Source organism: Ciconia boyciana, chromosome 1, assembly GCF_034638445.1.
Source record: "Ciconia boyciana chromosome 1, ASM3463844v1, whole genome shotgun sequence".
Classification (NCBI taxonomy): domain Eukaryota; kingdom Metazoa; phylum Chordata; class Aves; order Ciconiiformes; family Ciconiidae; genus Ciconia; species Ciconia boyciana.
Window position 1 is genome coordinate 220,167,856 of NC_132934.1, and position 18,019 is coordinate 220,185,874.

An 18,019-nucleotide genomic window follows, 5' to 3' on the forward strand; every position below is an offset into this window, starting at 1 on the left:
CCCCGCTCCCCCGCTCCCCCGCCGCCGCCCCGCCCCCGGCCCGCCCCGCGCCGGGCGCCGCCCCCGCTCACTCTCCCGGCGGCTCCGGCGCGGAGCGGAGCCTCCTGCCGGTGCCGCCGCCGGTGCCGCCGCCGGGGCGGGCGCGATGGGCGCGGGGCGGCTCTGAGGGCGGCTCCGCCGGCGCCATGGACCCGCGGCGCCTCAACGAGTCGCTGCAGGAGCTGCTCTGCCGCCCCGGGAACGGCTCCGGCCCCGCCGCCGGCACCGGCACCGGCTCCGGCTCCGCCGGGAACGTCTCCGCCTGCGACCTCCTCCGCAGGGGCCTCCGCGGGCCCCCGGCGCCCAAAGGTGAGACCGGGTCGGGACGGGACGGGACGGGACGGGAGGGATACCCCGCCGTCCCGCCGAGCGCTCCCCCTCCTCTGCCTGCCCGGTCCATGCCGGTGCACGCCGCCGCGCGTCCCGGCGCAGCCCGCCGTGCACCCCATCCGCCTGCCCGGCGCACCCCGGTTCTTCCCGCCGCGCGTCCCGGTGCTCCCTGTCTGCGTGCCCGGTGCAGCCCAGAGCCCCCGCCGTGCCCCCCGTGCGCCCCCGTCCCGCCGCGCCGGGCCCGGCACGCCCCGCCAGCCGCTGGCCCCAGCCCCAGCCCCGCCCCGGCCCCCCGGTCCCTGGCCCCAGCCCCGATCCCCAGCCCCAGCCCCACCCCGGTCCCCGGTCCCCGGCCCCGGCCCGGCAGGGATGCGCCCCGGGCTGGGGGCTCGGCGGCACGGGCACAGCCCGGCGGTCGCGGTGCCCGGCTGCGGGGCCAGAGGGCGGGCGGCGGGGCCAGCACGGCGGGGCTGCCCGGGTCCGGGCGGGGCCCTGCCCGGGGCGGGGGGGCAGCGGGAAGGCGGAGGGGGACCCCGGCAGGGGCCCCACCGGGCGCAGCCACTGCCCGCCCCGCACCCCCGCCCCGCTGCCGGGGGCCGGGACCCCCAGCCCACCAACCCCACCCCACCGCGCCCGGCCGGGGCTCCGCAGGCAGCGGGATGCGACGCCAGCACCGGCTGTTGTTCGGCTCCCGGGGGATGAACGGCCCCGGTCGCGGCCGGCGGCTCGGGGACTTGGGCACCGGCTCCCGCTGCGCCGGGAGGGCAGAGGCCCGGGGTGGCCGCAGGCAGCCACGTCCTGCCTGCGCGGCCGAGGGCTCGGCCCAGGGAGGGCAGGACGGGGACACCGCGGCTCCGGCCCCAGCACCCACCCAGCTTGGGGTGCCGTGGCGCCGGAGCCCAGCCTGGGCAGCGGCATGTCCACAGAGCCGAGCCGGGGGGACAGACGGGGCATCCCAGCCCCATGTCCGCTGCGGCGGCAGCAACACGGAGGGGTCGCGGGCGCCCGGCTGCCAGCTCCCCACCGAGCCTACTGGACATGGGCTGGAGCCAGCCGGAGCCCAGGTGTCCGGACCGTGCTCGGCCACGCTGCCCGCCTGTGCCAGTGTACCCACGGGCATCCCGTGACCCTGCCGCCCGCAGATCTGGACCTGACGGTGCGCATCCTGCTGTACGTGCTGATCTTCGTGCTGAGCGTCTGCGGGAACGCCCTGGTCGTGGCCGTGCTGCTCCTGAACCGCCGCCTGCGCACCGTCACCAACTCCTTCCTGCTCTCCCTGGCGCTCAGCGACCTGATGCTGGCGCTCTGCTGCATGCCCTTCACGCTCGTCCCCAACCTCATGGGCACCTTCATCTTCGGAGAGGCCGTCTGCAAGCTCATGGCCTACCTCATGGGTACGAGGGGGAGGCGGGCGGGGGCTGGGGGAGGGCCGAGCCGTGCCGTGCCATGCCGTGCCGTGCCACGGGCACTGACCCTCGCTGCCCGCAGGCGTCTCCGTCTCGGTCTCCACCTTCAGCCTGGTGGCCATCGCCATCGAGCGGTACAGTGCCATCTGCAACCCGCTGCAGTCCCGCGTCTGGCAGACGCGCTCGCACGCCTGCCGGGTCATCGCCAGCACCTGGCTCTTCTCGGCACTGCTCATGCTGCCCTACGCCATCTACAGCACCACGCGCACCGTGCCCGCCCGCAGCACCCTCCTGCCCGTCAGCCAGTGCACCCACGACTGGCCCAGCGAGCACGTCCGGCAGGCCTGGTGAGTTGGTCCTAGGATCCCCGCCCGCCCCCAGGACCCCGGCACAAGGTGGGACGCGGTGCGGCCACCAGCCCCACTGCTGCAGCCGGGCTGGCGAGGGGCCGCTGAGCAATGGGCGCCGCATCTTCCAGGTACGTCCTGCTGCTCCTCGTCCTCTTCTTCATCCCGGGCGTGGTGATGATAGTGGCTTATGGGCTCATCTCCCGCGAGCTCTACCGAGGCATCCACTTCGAGCTGGACATCAAGGGGGAGGCTTCAGGTGAGGGGCCGGGCTGGCGTGGGGCAGGGCTGGGGGCACCGCTGCGTGCCCCTCGCACAGGCAGACCCCCTGCCCCGGGACGAGGGGGAGGGCTCAGCCCCCACCCTGGGTCCTCACAGCTGGGGGGTTCCCTGGGGACGCCTCCCTGGGCAGTGCCCTGTGCCGCGTCCCGTCCCGACACCCCGCTGCATCCCAGCGGAGGACGTGCTTGTGGCCTTGGGGTGATGTGGGTCCCCGCGGTGCCATGGCCATGACCGCACCCCTCTGCCCCACAGCCCAGCGCAATGGCAGCAGAGAGCTGGCGCCCGCCTGCGACGAGGGGGACGGCTGCTACCTGCAGCTCTCCCGGCCGGGCGGCGCGCTGGAGCTGCGGGCGCTGGGTGCGGCAGGCGCGCAGCAGGACCGGGCACGCATCAACAGCTCGGAGGCGAAGCTGGTGGCCAAGCGGCGCGTGATCCGCATGCTGGTGGTCATCGTGGCCATGTTCTTCCTCTGCTGGCTGCCCATCTTCACCGCCAACACGTGGCGCGCCTTTGCCCCGCGGGCAGCCCAGCGGGCGCTCTCGGGGACGCCCATCTCCTTCATCCACCTCCTCTCCTACATCTCTGCCTGCGCCAACCCCCTCATCTACTGCTTCATGAACCGCCGCTTCCGCAAAGCCTTTCTGGCCACCTGCGCCGGCTGCCGCCGCGCCTGCCCGCACCGCCCGCTCGAGGAGGAGGTGGCCAATGCCAACGCCTCGCTCTCCAAGTTCAGCTACACCACCGTCAGCAGCCTCGGGCCCCTCTGAGCCGGCCGCCCCGGCCCCCGCTGCCCCCCGGGCCCTGCCTGCACCGCCCGTGCCCCCCTGCCCTGGCCCCCTCCGCACGCCCCCCGTGCCTGGCACAGCCCGGCACAGCCCCAGCCTCCAGAGCCCCCCGTGCATCCGTGCGCTCCCCCTGCCCGTCTGCCTTCAGGCCTCGCCAGCCCGCGCACACACCTGGGACCCCCGGTGCCCCGCAGCTCCGCGCCTCACGGGCCCAGGCTGGGCTGGAGGTGAGGACCCGGGGCAGGGGCTCCCCGGGGACTCTCGGGGCCTGCAGGTCAGGGGTGGGCAGGGGTCGAGGTGCCCCCAGCCCAGCCCAGGGTCTCCCCACTCTGCTCCCCGGCTCCGGCCGCAATAAACTCGCCCTGCGCCCGCCTGGGCCCGCCTGCGCCGCTGCTTCCTGCCGTGCCCGGCCCAGCCACTCGTGGCACCGGGGGTATGTGGGCCAGAACCGGCCGAGACGGGGGGGCCGCACTGCTCGGGGCGGGGGGGCCGCGGGGCCGGGCCCCTCTGCTGTGGGAATCCGTGGACCCCTGGGGCAGCGGCCGGCGCTGCCTGCGGGAGCGGTGGGTCTGTGTCTGGGGCTTGGGACAGCTCTGCCGGGCTCCGCACCGGCATGGCACGGGGACGGCACCGGGACAGCACAGCATGGCACAGCCCTGCAGGCGTGACCCCAGGGCACACACCCACACCCGCACACAGACGAGCACACTCCCGTAAACACGGATCGCACCCACGCGTGGACGTGCGCGCACACACTGCACATGCGCGCACACAGCGGCACTCACCGGCGCTTGTGGCAAGCGTGCAGCTGGGCAGGTCGGCACAGCCGGGCACGCTGACGCGCGGGTACAGTGAGAGCCAGAGCACAGACCTGCACACGCAGCTGTGCACACACACACACGTGCACAAGCATGTGCATGCACACAGAGCGGCACCAAACACGGGCACGCAAACACAAGTGTGCACACACACACACAGAGTGCGGCACAGAGGTGGACAGAAAGCCCTGCACCCACAGGAGGCTCCACACGGGCGCTGGATGCAGGGACCCCACTATGGGTGCAGGGACACAAGAGACAGCGGGGCAGGACCCAACGAGACTCCATCTCCCACAATGCCCAAGGGGACTCCAGCTCCCACAGTGCCCCAAGGAGACTCCATCTCCCACAATGCCCAACGAGACTCCATCTCCCACAGTGCCCAAGGGGACTCCATCTCCCACAATGCCCAAGGAGACTCCATCTCCCACAGTGCCCCAAGGAGACTCCATCTCCCACAATGCCCAAGGGGACTCCATCTCCCACAGTGCCCAACAAGACTCCATCCCCAACAGTGCCCCAAGGAGACTCCATGTCCCACTGTGCCCAACGAGACTCCATGTCCCACAGTGTCCCAAGGGGACTCCATGTCCCACAGTGCCCCAAGGGGACTCCATCTCCCAAAGTGCCCAAGGAGACTCCGTCCCCAACAGTGCCCCAAGGAGACTCCATCTCCCACAGTGCCCAACAAGACTCCATCTCCCACAGTGCCCCAAGGGGACTCCATCTCCCACAGTGCCCCAAGGAGACTCCATCTCCCACAATGCCCAAGGGGACTCCATTTCCCACAGTGCCCCAAGGAGACTCCATCTCCCACAGTGCCCCAAGGAGACTCCATCTCCTACAGTGCCCAAGGAGACTCCGTCCCCAACAGTGCCCCAAGGAGACTCCATCTCCCACAGTGCCCATCGAGACTCCATCTCCCACAGTGCCCAAGGAGACTCCATCTCCCACAGTGCCCCAAGGGGACTCCATCTCCCACAGTGCCCAAGGAGACTCCGTCCCCAACAGTGCCCCAAGGAGACTCCATCTCCGACAGTGCCCAAGGGGACTCCATCTCCCACAATGCCCAAGGGGACTCCATCTCCCACAGTGCCCAAGGGGACTCCAGCTCCCACAGTGCCCCAAGGGGATTCCATCTCCCACAGTGCCCAAGGAGACTCCATCTCCCACAATGCCCAAGGAGACTCCATCTCCCACAGTGCGGCAAGGGGACTCCATTTCCCAAAGTGCCCAAGGAGACTCCATGTCCCACAGTGCCCAACGAGACTCCATGTCCCACAGTGCCCCAAGGGGACTCCATCTCCCACAGTGCCCAAGGAGACTCCATCTCCCACAGTGCCCCAAGGAGGCTCCATGTCCCACAGTGCCCCAAGGAGGCTCCATCTCCTACAATGCCCAAGGAGACTCCATCTCCCACAGTGCGCCAAGGAGACTCCATCTCCCACAGTGCCCAAGGGGACTCCACCTCCCACAGTGCCCAAGGAGACTCCATCTCCCACAGTGTCCCAAGGGGACTCCATCTCCCACAGCGCCCAAGGAGACTCCATGTCCCACTGTGCCCAACGAGACTCCATGTCCCACAGTGCCCCAAGGGGACTCCATCTCCCACAGTGCCCCAAGGAGACTCCATCTCCCAAAGTGCCCAAAGAGGCTCCGTCCCCAACAGTGCCCCAAGGAGACTCCATCTCCCACAGTGCCCATCGAGACTCCATCTCCCACAGTGCCCAAGGGGACTCCATGTCCCACAATGCCCCAAGGAGACTCCATCTCCTACAGTGCCCAAGGAGACTCCGTCCCCAACAGTGCCCCAAGGAGACTCCATCTCCCACAGTGCCCCAAGGGGACTCCATCTCCCACAGTGCCCAAGGGGACTCCGTCTCCCACAATGCCCAAGGAGACTCCATCTCCCACAATGCCCAAGGGGACTCCATGTCCCACAGTGCCCCAAGGAGACTCCATCTCCCACAGTGCCCCAAGGGGACTCCATCTCCCACAGTGCCCAAGGAGACTCCATCTCCCACAGTGCCCAAGGAGACTCCATGTCCCACAGTGCCCCAAGGAGGCTCCATCTCCCACAGTGCCCAAGGAGACTCCATGTCCCACAGTGCCCCAAGGAGGCTCCATCTCCCACAATGCCCAAGGAGACTCCATCTCCCACAATGCCCAAGGGGACTCCATCTCCCACAATGCCCAAGGGGACTCCATGTCCCACAATGCCCAAGGAGACGCCATCTCCCACAGTGCCCCAAGGAGACTCTAACTCCCACAATGCCGAAAGAGACTCCAACTCCCACAATGCCCAAGGAGACTCCAACTCCCACAATGCCCAAGGAGACTCCGTCTCCCACAATGCCCAAGGAGACTCCATCTCCCACAATGCCCCTGGCTCTTTTTAAAGGCGCCGCCGTCCCCTCCCCCCCCTGCGCCCTCCCCCTTTTGATGAGCGCTCGGCCCCGTCCCCGCCCTGGCCCCGCCCCGCTGTCTCGGCCCCGCCCCCGGCGGCGGAGGCGTCGTTCTGCCATGGCGGCGCGGGGTCAGGGCTCCGGCCCGGCCCCGCCGCTGTCGCTGCCGCCGGCGCTGTGGCTGTCGGTGTCGGTGTCGGTGTCGGTGTCGCTGTGGCTGTCGGTGTCGGTGTCGCCGGCGGTGTCGCTGGCACTGCCAGCGGGGCTGCCCCCTGCCGGGGGGGAGGTCTTCCTCGAGGCGGCGCCGCGCTGGGGCTGGCGGAACGTGTCGTGCCCGGCCTGTCGCCTGCTCTTCGGGGCGCTGGACCTGGCGCTGCAGGTGGGCGCCGGCCGGGACCAGACGGGCCGGGAAGGGCGGAGCGGGGCCAGCGGCGTCCGGGACAGGAACGGGGTCAGGAGAGGACAGGGACGGGACGGGGTCGGGCTGGGACAGGACCGGGTCTGGGTCAGGGTCAGGGTCAGGACGGGCAGGGACCGGGCTGGTGGCAGGAGCGGGGCCGGGGCCGGGCCAGGGCCTCGTGACAGGGCTGGGACAGGCTGGGGCACGTCGTGACTTGTGACAGGCACGGGACCAGGACGGGGACGGGCTGGGGCGGGCCAGCGGCTCCGCTCGGAGGGACAGGGACAGTGACAGGAACAGGGACAGGCTGGGGCGGGGGTGGGACGGGTCCCCGGCTCCTCCTTCCTCCCCCAAAAGGGAAACTGGCTGGTGCCCGGGCGACGGGGGATGGAGGGGACTGGGCGCGTGCGGGTCCCCCCAGCCTCGGGGCTCCCAGCCCAGGGGGTCGGGGTGGCAGGGGCGGTGGGGGGCAAGGGCAGCGGGGCCGTCCTGGGGGGCCGGTGGCAGCCCAGCCGGTCCCTGCCCCGCAGCTGGAGCCCAACGTGGTGCGCGTGGGGCGCGTGGCGGCCCGGCTGTGCCAGGACCTGCGGCTGGCGCGCCCCGAGATCTGCCGGCAGGCCGTGCAGCTCTTCCAGCGGGACGTGGTGTCGGCCTGGGCCCGCTCGGTGCTGCGGCCCGGCGAGGCCTGTGGGCTGCTGCTGGGCCGGCGCTGCGGCCACTGGGACATCTTCAGCGCCTGGAATGTCTCCCTGCCCGCTACCCCCAAGCCGCCGGTGCGGCCCCCGGTGCCCCCGCTGCCCGGTGCCCCCACCGCCCGCCTCCTCTTCCTCACTGACCTGCACTGGGACCGCCACTACGTGCCGGGCAGCGAGGCTGCCTGCCCCGACCCGCTCTGCTGCCGCGGTGCCGCCCGCCCCGGCCCCGGCGGCGCTGGCTTCTGGGGCGAGTACGGCAAGTGCGACCTGCCGCTGCACACCATCGAGGCGCTGCTGGCCCAGCTCCCCGGCACAGCCCCCTTCGCCGCCGTGTACTGGACAGGGGACATCCCGGCACACGATGTCTGGCAGCAGAGCCGCCAGGACCAGCTGCTGGCCCTGCGCACCGTCACTGGGCTGCTGCGCCGGCACCTGGGCGCCCTGCCCGTCTACCCAGCCGTGGGCAACCACGAGGCCACCCCCGTCAATGCCTTCCCCCCGCCATACGTGCGGGGCAACCAGTCCTCCGCCTGGCTGTATGATGCCATGGCCCAGGCCTGGCAGGACTGGCTGCCCCCCCCGGCGCTGGAGACCCTCCGGTGGGGGCGGCTGCTAGCAGGGGCCAGGCAGGGGGCTCCAGGCTGGGGGGGGCTCTGGGCTAGCAGGGGCTCAGGGGGCTCAGGGCTGGGAGGGCAAGGGGTGCTCTGGGCTAGCAGGGGCTCAGGGCTGGGGCGGCTCCAGGCTGGGAGGGCGCAGAGTGGTCTCCATGCTGCGGGGGAAGGGGGGCCCAGGCTAGCAGGGGCTCAGGGGGCTCGGGAGGGGGCTTGGGGCCGGGGGGGTGCAGGTGCCTCGGGTTAGCAGGGTCAAGGCGGGGGCTCCGTGCTGGGAGGTGCGGGCTCGTGGGTGGTAGGGGTGTGGGGTACTTTGGGCAGGCAGGGATGGGGGGCTCAGGGGGTGCAGGGTGCTTTGGGTGGGCAGGGGCATGGGGGGGCTGCGGGCCAGGGGTGGGGGGTGCTTTGGGCAGGCGGGCAGAAGGGAGGGGGGTGCTGGGGCGGGCAGGGAGCCGGGGGTGGCGGTGCGGCAGGGGGCAGGGGCAGGCAGTGCTCACCCCCCCGTCCCCACAGGGCCGCCGGTTTCTACACGGTGCAGGTCTGGCCCGGGCTGCGCCTCGTCTCCCTCAACATGAACTTCTGCTCCCAGGCCAACTTCTGGCTCCTCATCAACTCCACCGACCCTGCCGGGCAGCTGCAGTGGCTGGTGGGGGTCCTGGCAGCCGCCGAGCAGGCGGGGGAGAAGGTGAGGGCGGGGGAGGAGTGCTGGCCCTGCACACGGGGGGTCCCGAGCACCCTGCAGCCCCCCCCCGTCCTCCGCTGCCTCCTAGGTGCACATCATCGGGCACATCCCCCCGGCCCACTGCCTGCGCAGCTGGAGCTGGAACTACTACCGCATCATCAGCAGGTCAGCCCCACGGCCCCCACCGCGCTGCCCGGCCCGCAGCGGCAGGGCGGGGGGAACGGGGCCGTGCCAGAGCGTCTGGGGCCGGGAGCCCAAAGCTGCCCGTGCCAGGTGCCAGAGCCGGGGCGAGGGCCGGGTGGGAGCCAGCACTGACGGGCACGGCCTGGACACGCGGCATCAGCTGAGCCCGGCGTGACGGGGGGCTCTGGGCTGCAGGACCGGCTGCACCGTGCCGACTGCCAGGCAGCATGGTGGGGTCAGGGTGGAGGTCTGGGCGGTGGCGGCCCTAACCCCCCCCGGCCCGGCACAGGTTTGAGGGCACCATTGCGGCTCAGTTCTTCGGACACACGCACGTGGACGAGTTCGAGATGTTCTATGATGAGGAGACGCTGACGCGCCCCGTCTCCGTTGCCTTTGTGGCCCCCAGCGTCACCACCTACATCAACCTCAACCCCGGTGCGCCCTGACCCACCCCACCCCATGCCACCCCTCTGGGTGCGGTGCCGCCACCTGCTCCTGACCCGCCCGCCCTGCCTGCAGGCTACCGCGTGTACGAGGTCGACGGCGCCTACCCCGGCAGCTCCCACGCCGTGCTGGACCACGAGACCTTCATCCTCAACCTCACCGAGGCCAATGCGCCAGGGGCAGAGCCGCGCTGGCAGCGCCTCTACCGCGCCCGTGAGGCCTACGGGCTGCCCAGCGCCTTCCCCGCCGACTGGGACCTGCTCATCCGCCGCTTCCAGGATGACGAGCGCCTGTTCCAGCGCTTCTGGTTCCTCTTCCACAAGGGCCACCCTCCCCGCGAGCCCTGCCTGGCTCCCTGCAAGGCGGCCCTGCTCTGCGCCCTGCGCACCGGCCGCTCCGCCGACCCCGCTCTCTGCCAGCCCCTGCGCCCGGCGCTGCCCTTCCCGCGCATCCAGGCGCTCTGGCGGCAGCGGCGGCTCTGCTGAGGGCAGCGGCCCCGGGAGCCGGGCGGTCCCCGGGCTCGGTGGGGGCCGAGGCAGGTCCCTGCCTGTCCCCATGCTCTTGCCGGCCGCCGCCCCCACCCGCGGCACAATAAAGGTGTGATGGACCCAGCGGCTCCTGCCCGAGGCCCCGCGGGATGCGCTGGGAGGGCAGGCGGCCCCGCTGCTGCTCCTTGTCCTCCTGCGGGTGGGTGCTGCAGGGAGGGGGCCAGGCCGGGCTGGTGGAATGGGTTTATTATTAATTATTTAGTACGACACAGATCTTCGTTACAGCAGGAGTGGCAGCTCTGGAGCCGGCGGCCCCGGGGAGCCCCACGCCGCAGGTTAGACCACATGCATCGGGGCAGGGCGGGCCCCGCGCCCCCGCCGCGCTGACGCCATCGTCCCCGCGGGGCGGCGGGGGGCTCACCCCGGCCTGTGGGGCAGGACCCCCAACCCACCGCCCTGGGGCATGGCCGGAGGGGCAGAGGCGCGCGGCAGGGCACCGTGCTCAGCGCTCGCCCCAGCGCAGGCGCGTGCTCCGCGGCCCCTCGCACACGGCTCCATGCACGGGGACGCACGCACACACGCATGCGCCCCACCACGGGCTCACCCCCCGCCGGCACCCTGTGCATCGCCGGTGCTGCCGCCCCCTCCGTCCCGTCCCCCTCTCCCGTCCCAGGGGCGGCGGGTGGGGAAGGGGTCTCGGTCGCTCCCCCCATCTTGGCTCATGGCGTCTGGGCGCCGAGGCGCTTGGGCTTCAGACTGCCCAGCAGGGTCTGCACGCCCCTGCGGACGGAGGAGCCCACCCGGCGGGCCACCGAGTCGGCGGGTGGTGCGGGGAGGCAGGAGCTGGAAGCCTGGGGCCGGGCGTCCAGGCACTTCTGGTAGCGCAGCTGGGGAGAGTGGGGTCAGCGGCGGGGCCGGGCAGGGGGCTGTGGGGTGGGGAGGGGGCTGTGGGGAGGGGGCTGTGGAGGGGGGAGAGGACCGGGCGGACACTCACCATGCAGGCGGCCTGCAGCGCCTCGCTCAGCCCCGCAGCGTTGGGCTCGCACCAGACCATGTGGCAGCGGAAAGCGCCGGGGGCGCTGGCCATGATGAAGGCGAAGGAGCGCACATCCCGGCCCACCCCCATGAAGGACAGGAACCGCACGCGGCACTCGCACAGCACCACCTCTGTCTGCGGGCACGCAGCCGGGGGTCACCGCCGTCCCCACCACGCCGCCAGGACGGGGACGGCAACGGGGCACCGCGGGGCCAGACCCACCTGCTCGTGGGTGATGGTGAGTGTGGCGGGCGCCACGTTGACCACGATGGGGGTCCAGTGCTCCTTGCTGCCGGTGGCCAGCGCCGCCTCCAGCGCCGCATTGATGACGTCCATGCCTAGGGACAGGCAGGGGGGCTCAGGGGTGCCCTGTGGGGATGGGGGAGGGGCTGGGGCGCCTGCCCCACGGCAGCCCCACGGGGTGTGAGTGCCCCCGACCGCCCCCCAGTGCCACCCCCGCCCCGCACTCACCCACAGGCTTGGCGACGGGCACGCAGCCCAGGTAGCACACCGGGAACTTCTGCACCACCTCGCTCTTGGGCGCCGGGAACTCCACTGCGGCACAGGGCGGGGTCGGCCCTGCGCCGACACCACTGCACCGCGTCACCCAACTCCCGGCCCTGCGCCGACACCGCTGCACCCCGTCGCCCCACACGTGGCCCCCCACCACCGCTGCACCCCAATACCCAGCCCCCACCCCAGCCATCCCCGAACAGCCGTCCCTGCCTCCCAACTGCCCCACCCAGCCACGCAGCCCCCAGCACACACGGCCCCCAGATGCGCTAGCCCCCCCCCCCGCCCCAGCCCCCCCAGCCCCTCCCAGGCCTCCCCCACCGCCGTACCCTGGAAGGGGATCTCCACCATCCTGGAGGGGTCCGTGGAGAGGCCGTTAGCCAGTGCCCGGGCGTTTCGCCGCTCCACCATAATCTGCAGAGAGCACGGGGCCACCAGCCCCCCGGCCGTCAAGCCACGGCCCCCAGCCCCTGCTCCCCACACAGGGCCGCGGTGACCCACACCGGGGCGGGGGGGGGTCTCACCACGGAACAGACCTCGGAGCTGGCTGGGGGTCTCACCTAGGGCCGGGGAGGGTCTTGGGGGAGGCTCACCTGGGAGCAGACCTCGTGCAGGCTGGTGGCGATGTTCTTGGCAGGGCTCTCGCAGCGGAAGACGTGGCACTTGAGCATCTGCGTCAGCTGGTCACGGGCCACGTAGGCGAAGTCCCTGCGGAGAGGGGCTGCGCTCAGGACCCCCCCAGCCACCCGAGCTCCCCACTGCCCCACCCCAGGTGCAAGGGACGGGACTGGGAGGACTGGTGCGAAGCTCAGCTGCCGTACCTCTCCCTGGGTCCCCGGCCAGCGCAGCAGGAGAGAGCCAGAGAGCGGAGTTAGCAGGGCTGGGGTGCGCGCATCCCCCACAGCCCCCACCACCCGGGACCCCCGCACCCGCACGGGGCCGTGCCTGACCCATGCGACCCTCCTCTGCCCCAGCACTGGCAGGGGGGTTCAGCCTTGGGACCCTGCACGCCCCCACACCGCAGGTGCATGGGACCCCACAGCCCCACACCCCGCATGTGCCCAGAACCCTGCACGCTCCTGTGCCCCACGTGCACGGGCCTCACACCCCGTGTGCCCCTGGATCCTGCTCAGCCCCACACCCCAAGTGCATGGGACCCCCATGGCCCCGTGCCCTTGTGCAGCCAGATCCCGCGCACCCCCCGACCCCATACGCACGGGACCCCCGTGGGCCCTTGCCCCGCGTGCACCCAGATCCCTGCACACCCCTGACACCCCAGGTGCACGGGACCCCCCAGCCCTGCACCCTGCGTGTGCCCGGCTGCCCCCACCCAGGACCTGCAGGTGCAGGGACCCCCCGTGCCACCCCCGCTGCACGCGCAGACCCCGCCCAACACCCACGCCCGCCCGTGGAGCGCTCCCCACATAGCCCGCCCCACACCCGTGGGACCCTGCACAGCCCCCTCAGGGTCCCACGCAGCTCCCCCGCCCCGCGGATTCCCCCCTCGCCCCCGCCCCACGTCCCCGCGCCCCCCACCTGCCGCTGTCGCGCCCCACGCCCCAGACGCGGATGCTGGCCACGGGCTGCGCGTGCAGCAGGGCCCGATCCTGGGGGTCCACCAGCTTCAGCGTCTGGCTCTCCAGCAGCAGCAGCATCGCCCGGCCCTGGGTGCGGGGGGGGGGGAAGCCGAGTCAGGGGGACCCGCGGCCGCGCTGCGGCCGCCGTCCGAGCCGGCGTGCGGGGCAGGGCCGGGGCACCCACCTCGCCCCAGGCGCCGGGGGGGCCGCGCTGGTGCAGGGAGAGCTGGCGGATGCAGTTGTTGACGGCGATGCTGCTCCGGCCCGGCGCCAGCTCGTCCTCGCTCATCTCCACCCAGCCCAGCGAGCGCACGGCGAAGCACTGCGGGGACGGCGTGGGGCAGGCGCGGCTCGGCCACGGGGACCCCGCCGCCCCCGCGCCCCCGACCCCGGGGCAGGACAGACCCGCAGCGGGGGGCACCGCGGGCCCCGGACCCGCCTGAGCCCCCTCCCGTGGCGGTGACGGCACCGCCGCTGTCCCGGAGGGGGGGGGGGGAGGGGGGGAGGGGAGGGGGGGTCCCGGGTCCCGGCCCCCCGGCAGCAGGGCAGACCCCGGGCCCCGCGGGGAAGGGGCCGGCCGGGCCAGCGGGGGGCCCGCGGCGGCGCGGGGGGCTGGGGGGTCCGCGCTGGGCACCCGCCGCCCCGGGGCCCCGGCCCTACCTTGGAGCCCGGCTTCTCCTCCTCGGCCAGGGCCGCGCTGCAAGAGCGAGGGGCCGTCACCGGCTGCTGCCGCCGGCACCGGCGGGGAGACCGCGGCGCCCCGGCTGCGCAGGGCCCCGCTCCGGCCCCGCACGGAACCCGCACGCTCCCTCCCGCGGCCCCACGCACCCCACGCCCGGCGAGGCCAGGCCCGGGGACGGCGGCTCCGCGTCCTGCGCTGGGGGCTCCTCATCCGCCTCCTCCGCCGCGGGGTCCTGGGGGGGAGGGAGGGAGGGAGAGAGGGAGGGGGGCACTGGCAGGGCCGGGCGCCCCCCCGGGGTGCAGCAGCCCCACCACCCCCACCCCCGGCCCCCGCGCCCCCCTCACCTTCCAGAAGTCCCCCTCGCCGAAGCGCTCAGCCGGGGCGAAGCCCGTCCAGGCGAGCTGCGGGGACAGCGGGGACAGCTCAGGCGCGCGCCGTGGGGCGGCCCCGCACCCCGGGGTCCCCGCGGCCGCCCCACGGCCGGGACTCACCGGCGGCTCCTCGGAGGGGGTGCTGCCCGGGGAGCCGGGGGCCGAGCCGCGGGCCAGCCCCGAGGGGGGCTCCCACTGCGTGGTGCCGGTGGGGATGTGCCAGTAGTAGGTGCCCGAAGTGTCCTGCACCCGCATCCATCCCGCGGGCAGGTCCGAGTCCGTCTCGAAGGAGTTGCGGGTCCAGAAGGAGTCTGGGGGAGCGGGGCCCGCTCAGGGCCGGGCCCCTCCGGGCAGCCCCGGCTCGGCTCAGCCCCCGCCCCCCCCCCCCCCGCTCAGCCCCTCCGCAGCCCCTGCCCTCGGGCCGGGCACCCCGCCGGAGGCCTCCGGACCCCCCCCCCCCTCGCCGTGAGGCCCGCGGCCAGGCAGGGCCCGACACCCCCCGCCGCCGCGCAGAAGGGGGGGTCCCATACCGCCACGGGGGCGGGGGACCCCGCCGGGCCCCACGGGCGGGGGGGGGGGTCCCAGGGCCGGGCAGGGCGCCGGGCCCGTCGAGGGGCCCCGCCGAGCCCCCTCCCCCCAGGCCGGGCCGGGCCCCCCGCACCCCGCCGCGGCCCTACCTGGGCGGGTGTCCAGCAGGACGACGGCCACGAAGTAGTCGGCGCTGCGCATGGTGCCGCCGCCCCATGCCGGGGGTCGTGCCGGCTGCCGGCCAGAGCGCAGCCTGCAGCCCCCGCGGCCCCGGCCGTGGGGCGCCGTGGGGCCGGTCCCGCCGCGGCCCCCGCCCCGCGGCCCCGCGGCCCCGGCCCCCCCCGCGGCCCCCGCCCCGCACCGGGCCCCCCCCGGGCCCCCTCCCGGTGCCGGTGCCGGTGCCGTCCCGCTCCCGCGGCGGCCTCACCTGCGGCCGGGCCGGACCAGGCGTTTCCCCGGCAACCGCTGACGGCAGCGCCGGGGCCGGCGGGACCGGGAGGGGCGGGGCGGGGGAGCGGGGAGGGGGAAGCACAGCGGGGACAGATGGGGCACACGGGACGGGGAGGTGACACCGCCCGGCGTGGGGACAGGGAGCCGGGGACACCGGGGGGACCCACCGCCCTGGAGGGCGCCGGGGGCACGGCGGGGCCGCACCCCCAGAGAGGGGCGGTGGGTGACGGCGCAGCAGGGCCAGCGCCGTGGGGCTCAGCGGGGACTGCGCACCCAGCAACCGCGCAGGGGCACGGCCAGGGAGGGGGCACACGCTGTGCTGGGGGGCACAACGCGGGCGCCGCGACCCAACGGGGCTGGGGGCCGGGAACGGCGGCGGCGGGGCCCGGGGGGCGGCGGCGGGCACACGGCCAGGGACCGGCGGAGGAAGATGTGGGGCCGACAGGACCAGGCTGGGCGCCGCGGGACGGGGACGGGCAGCGGCTGCCGTGGGGCAGGCAGGGGCCACCACAGGGCTGTCAGGGGAAGCCACGGGGCAGCCGTGGGGGAACCGGGGCGGCCATGGGGCAGGCCGGAGCAGCTGTGGGGCAGGCAGGGACCACCGTGGGGCAGGCAGAGCAGGCAGGGACAGCCACGGCGCAGGCAGGGGCCACCATAGGGCTGTCAGGGGAAGCCACGGGGCAGCCGTGGGGGAACCAGGGCGGCCATGGGGCAGGCCGGAGCAGCTGCGGGGCAGGCAGGGACCACCGTGGGGCAGGCAGAGCAGGCAGGGACAGCACAGGGTGGTCAGGAGAAGCTGCGGGGTGGGGGAGAGGGGGCTCGGGGCAGGCGCGGGACAGGCGGCCGCAGCTGTGGGGCGGGGGGGGCACAGCGGGACAGGCAGAGCAGGCGGGGGCCAGCGTGGGGCAGGCGGGGACAAGCCACGGGGCAGTCACGGGCCGCCGCGGGGCAGGCGGGAGCCGCCGTGGGGCAGGCGGGGCAGTCAGCGGTCACCGCGGGCCGCCGTGGGGCTGCCGTGGGGCCGGCGCCCGCGGGTGCCCACCTGCGTCGTCGGGGGAGCTGCCGGCGGGGCTGCCCTGGCTGAGCGTGGCCCAGCTGGAGTCCTCGTCGCTGGCCGCGCCGCTGCGCACCCCGAAGAGCAGGCTGGCGCTGCGGCCGTGCTCGCGGGGCGCCCGCTCCCCGCTCTGCTCCGACTCGGCCGTGGCGGGGTCGCTCTGCACCGGCGTGGAGTCGCCGTCGCCCTCCTCCTCGTCCTCCTCCTCGTCCTCGTCCTCCTCCTCGGCCCCCCGCAGCTCGATCAGCAGCGGCAGGGCCCCCCCGCCGGCGTTGCCGGCGTTGCGGGCGTTGCGGGCCGCGACCTCCAGCTCCTCGGGGGGCGGCCCCAGCTCGTTGCGGTTCTGGTCCCGCTCGGCCGCCCGCCGCAGCTGGTTCTGCCCGTCCTTCACCCACTTGGCCGTGGCCGGCTCCTCGCCGGCCGGGGCGGGCGGCCCCCCCCCGCCCTGCAGCTCCGTGCCGCCGTAGAGGGGGCGGCCCTGGGGGGAGGCGGGGGGGCCCTTGGGGCGCAGCAGCTGCCCGGGCTCGGGGGGGCCCTGCAGCCCCAGGCTCAGCCCCGGGCAGCTGTTGTCGTTGGCCAGGTCGCTCCGCTTGCTCAGGGACCCCGACATGGCCGGGGCCGGGGGCGGGGGGCGGGGGCGGCGCGGGAGGAGGCGGCTCCGCCGGCGCCGGGGGACGCGGCGGGTGCCCCCGGACGAGCCCCGCCGCCGCCGCCCGGGCCCTGCCCGACCCTCACCTGCTGCTGCCGGGGGGGGGCTCCTACAGCCGCCGGGGCGCCGGCGCCTCCGCGTCCATGGGGCCTGCGGGCGGGGGAGCAGGGCAGCCGCGGCCCCGGGGTGTCCGTGTCGTGTGTGTGTCGTGTGTCGTCGTCCCCGTCCGTCCCCCCCCCCCCGCAGCCGGAGCCCCGGCCCCGCGGCGGGAGACCCCGCGCCCCCACCCCGGCCCCGGCGCCGCGGGGCCCCCACGGGCTCCGGGCCCCCGCCCCCGGCTGCCCCCAGAGCCCGGCCCGGCCCCAGACACCGACGGCCCCCGACGGCCCACGGCCCCCCCCGCAGCGCAGCGCAGCGCAGAGCGGGGCCGCTCCGCCCGCCCCCCGCCCTCGGCGTCCCGGCCCCGCTCCCCGCGGCGTCCCCGGCCCGGGGGACCCGGCCCCGGCGCGGCCCGGCCGGTACCTGCGGCGGCTCCGCTGGCGGGGGCGGGGGGCGGGGGGCGCCGCTTCCGCTTCCGAGGGCGGGGCGGGGACAGCGCCCCACCCCCACCCGCGCGGCACGGCCGTGACACCGGTACCGGCACCGGCAGTGACAGCGGTACCGGCACTGACACCGGCACCGGCAGTGGCAGCGGCACCGGCAGTGACAGCGGTACCGGCACTGACACCGGCACCGGCAGTGGCAGCGGTACCGGCACTGACACCGGTACCGGCACCGGCAGTGACAGCGGTACCGGCACTGACACCAGCACCGGCAGTGACAGGGGTACCACCACTGACAGCGGCACCGGCAGTGACACCGGTACCGGCACCGGCAGTGACAGCGGTACCAGCACTGACACCGGCACCGGCAGTGACAGGGGTACCAGCACTGACAGCGGCACCGGCAGTGACACCGGTACCGGCACCGGCAGTGACAGCGGTACCAGCACTGACAGCGGCACCGGCACTGACACCGGTACCGGCACTGACACCGGTACGGACTGGCACGAACAGGCACGGCCGTGACACCAGCACTGCACAGCACAGCCACCGGCACTGGCAGGGATCGGTCCGCACGGCGCAGCACGGCCCGGGGTGGCACGGGGAGGGCCCAGACAGCGCAGCACAGGGCAGGGCGGCACAGCACGGTACGGTACAGCACGGCACGGCACGGCACGGTATGGTACGGTACAGCATGGCACG

General features: G+C 74.4%; 3 protein-coding genes across 5 annotated transcripts; 2 read left to right on the top strand and 1 right to left on the bottom strand.

Moving 5' to 3' along the window:
• The first annotated feature begins 88 nt into the window (after positions 1–88).
• CCKBR (cholecystokinin B receptor) lies at positions 89–3,545 on the top strand. Its single transcript, XM_072855653.1, has 5 exons — positions 89–348; positions 1,512–1,763; positions 1,858–2,122; positions 2,254–2,381; positions 2,657–3,545. The coding sequence occupies exons 1-5, from the start codon at positions 186–188 to the stop codon at positions 3,169–3,171; spliced, it is 1,323 nt and encodes a 440-aa protein (XP_072711754.1). The 5' UTR covers positions 89–185; the 3' UTR covers positions 3,172–3,545.
• A 2,953-nt stretch (positions 3,546–6,498) lies between these two features.
• SMPD1 (sphingomyelin phosphodiesterase 1) lies at positions 6,499–10,045 on the top strand. The gene is made up of 6 exons (XM_072851074.1): positions 6,499–6,791; positions 7,343–8,106; positions 8,632–8,803; positions 8,889–8,965; positions 9,273–9,418; positions 9,503–10,045. The coding sequence occupies exons 1-6, from the start codon at positions 6,531–6,533 to the stop codon at positions 9,910–9,912; spliced, it is 1,830 nt and encodes a 609-aa protein (XP_072707175.1). The 5' UTR covers positions 6,499–6,530; the 3' UTR covers positions 9,913–10,045.
• Positions 10,046–10,164: 119 nt separating this feature from the next.
• APBB1 (amyloid beta precursor protein binding family B member 1) lies at positions 10,165–17,325 on the bottom strand. Of its 3 annotated transcripts, XM_072851072.1 has the most exons (14): positions 17,298–17,325; positions 16,115–16,925; positions 14,215–14,405; positions 14,068–14,124; positions 13,870–13,955; positions 13,702–13,738; positions 13,226–13,363; positions 13,001–13,128; positions 12,058–12,172; positions 11,794–11,878; positions 11,423–11,530; positions 11,174–11,289; positions 10,910–11,086; positions 10,165–10,802 (listed from the first exon to the last, which is right to left on the bottom strand). In XM_072851072.1, exons 2-14 carry the CDS (start codon positions 16,734–16,736, stop codon positions 10,635–10,637), a joined length of 2,028 nt encoding a protein of 675 aa, XP_072707173.1. In that variant the 5' UTR covers positions 16,737–16,925; positions 17,298–17,325; the 3' UTR covers positions 10,165–10,634. The 3 variants fall into 3 exon arrangements, with proteins under 3 accessions (XP_072707173.1, XP_072707172.1, XP_072707174.1); XM_072851071.1 differs by lacking the exon at positions 17,298–17,325 and having other exon boundaries at positions 10,168–10,802; positions 11,423–11,506; positions 16,115–17,010; XM_072851073.1 differs by lacking the exons at positions 16,115–16,925; positions 17,298–17,325 and adding an exon at positions 14,772–14,856 and having other exon boundaries at positions 10,171–10,802; positions 11,423–11,506.
• Positions 17,326–18,019: the final 694 nt, after the last annotated feature.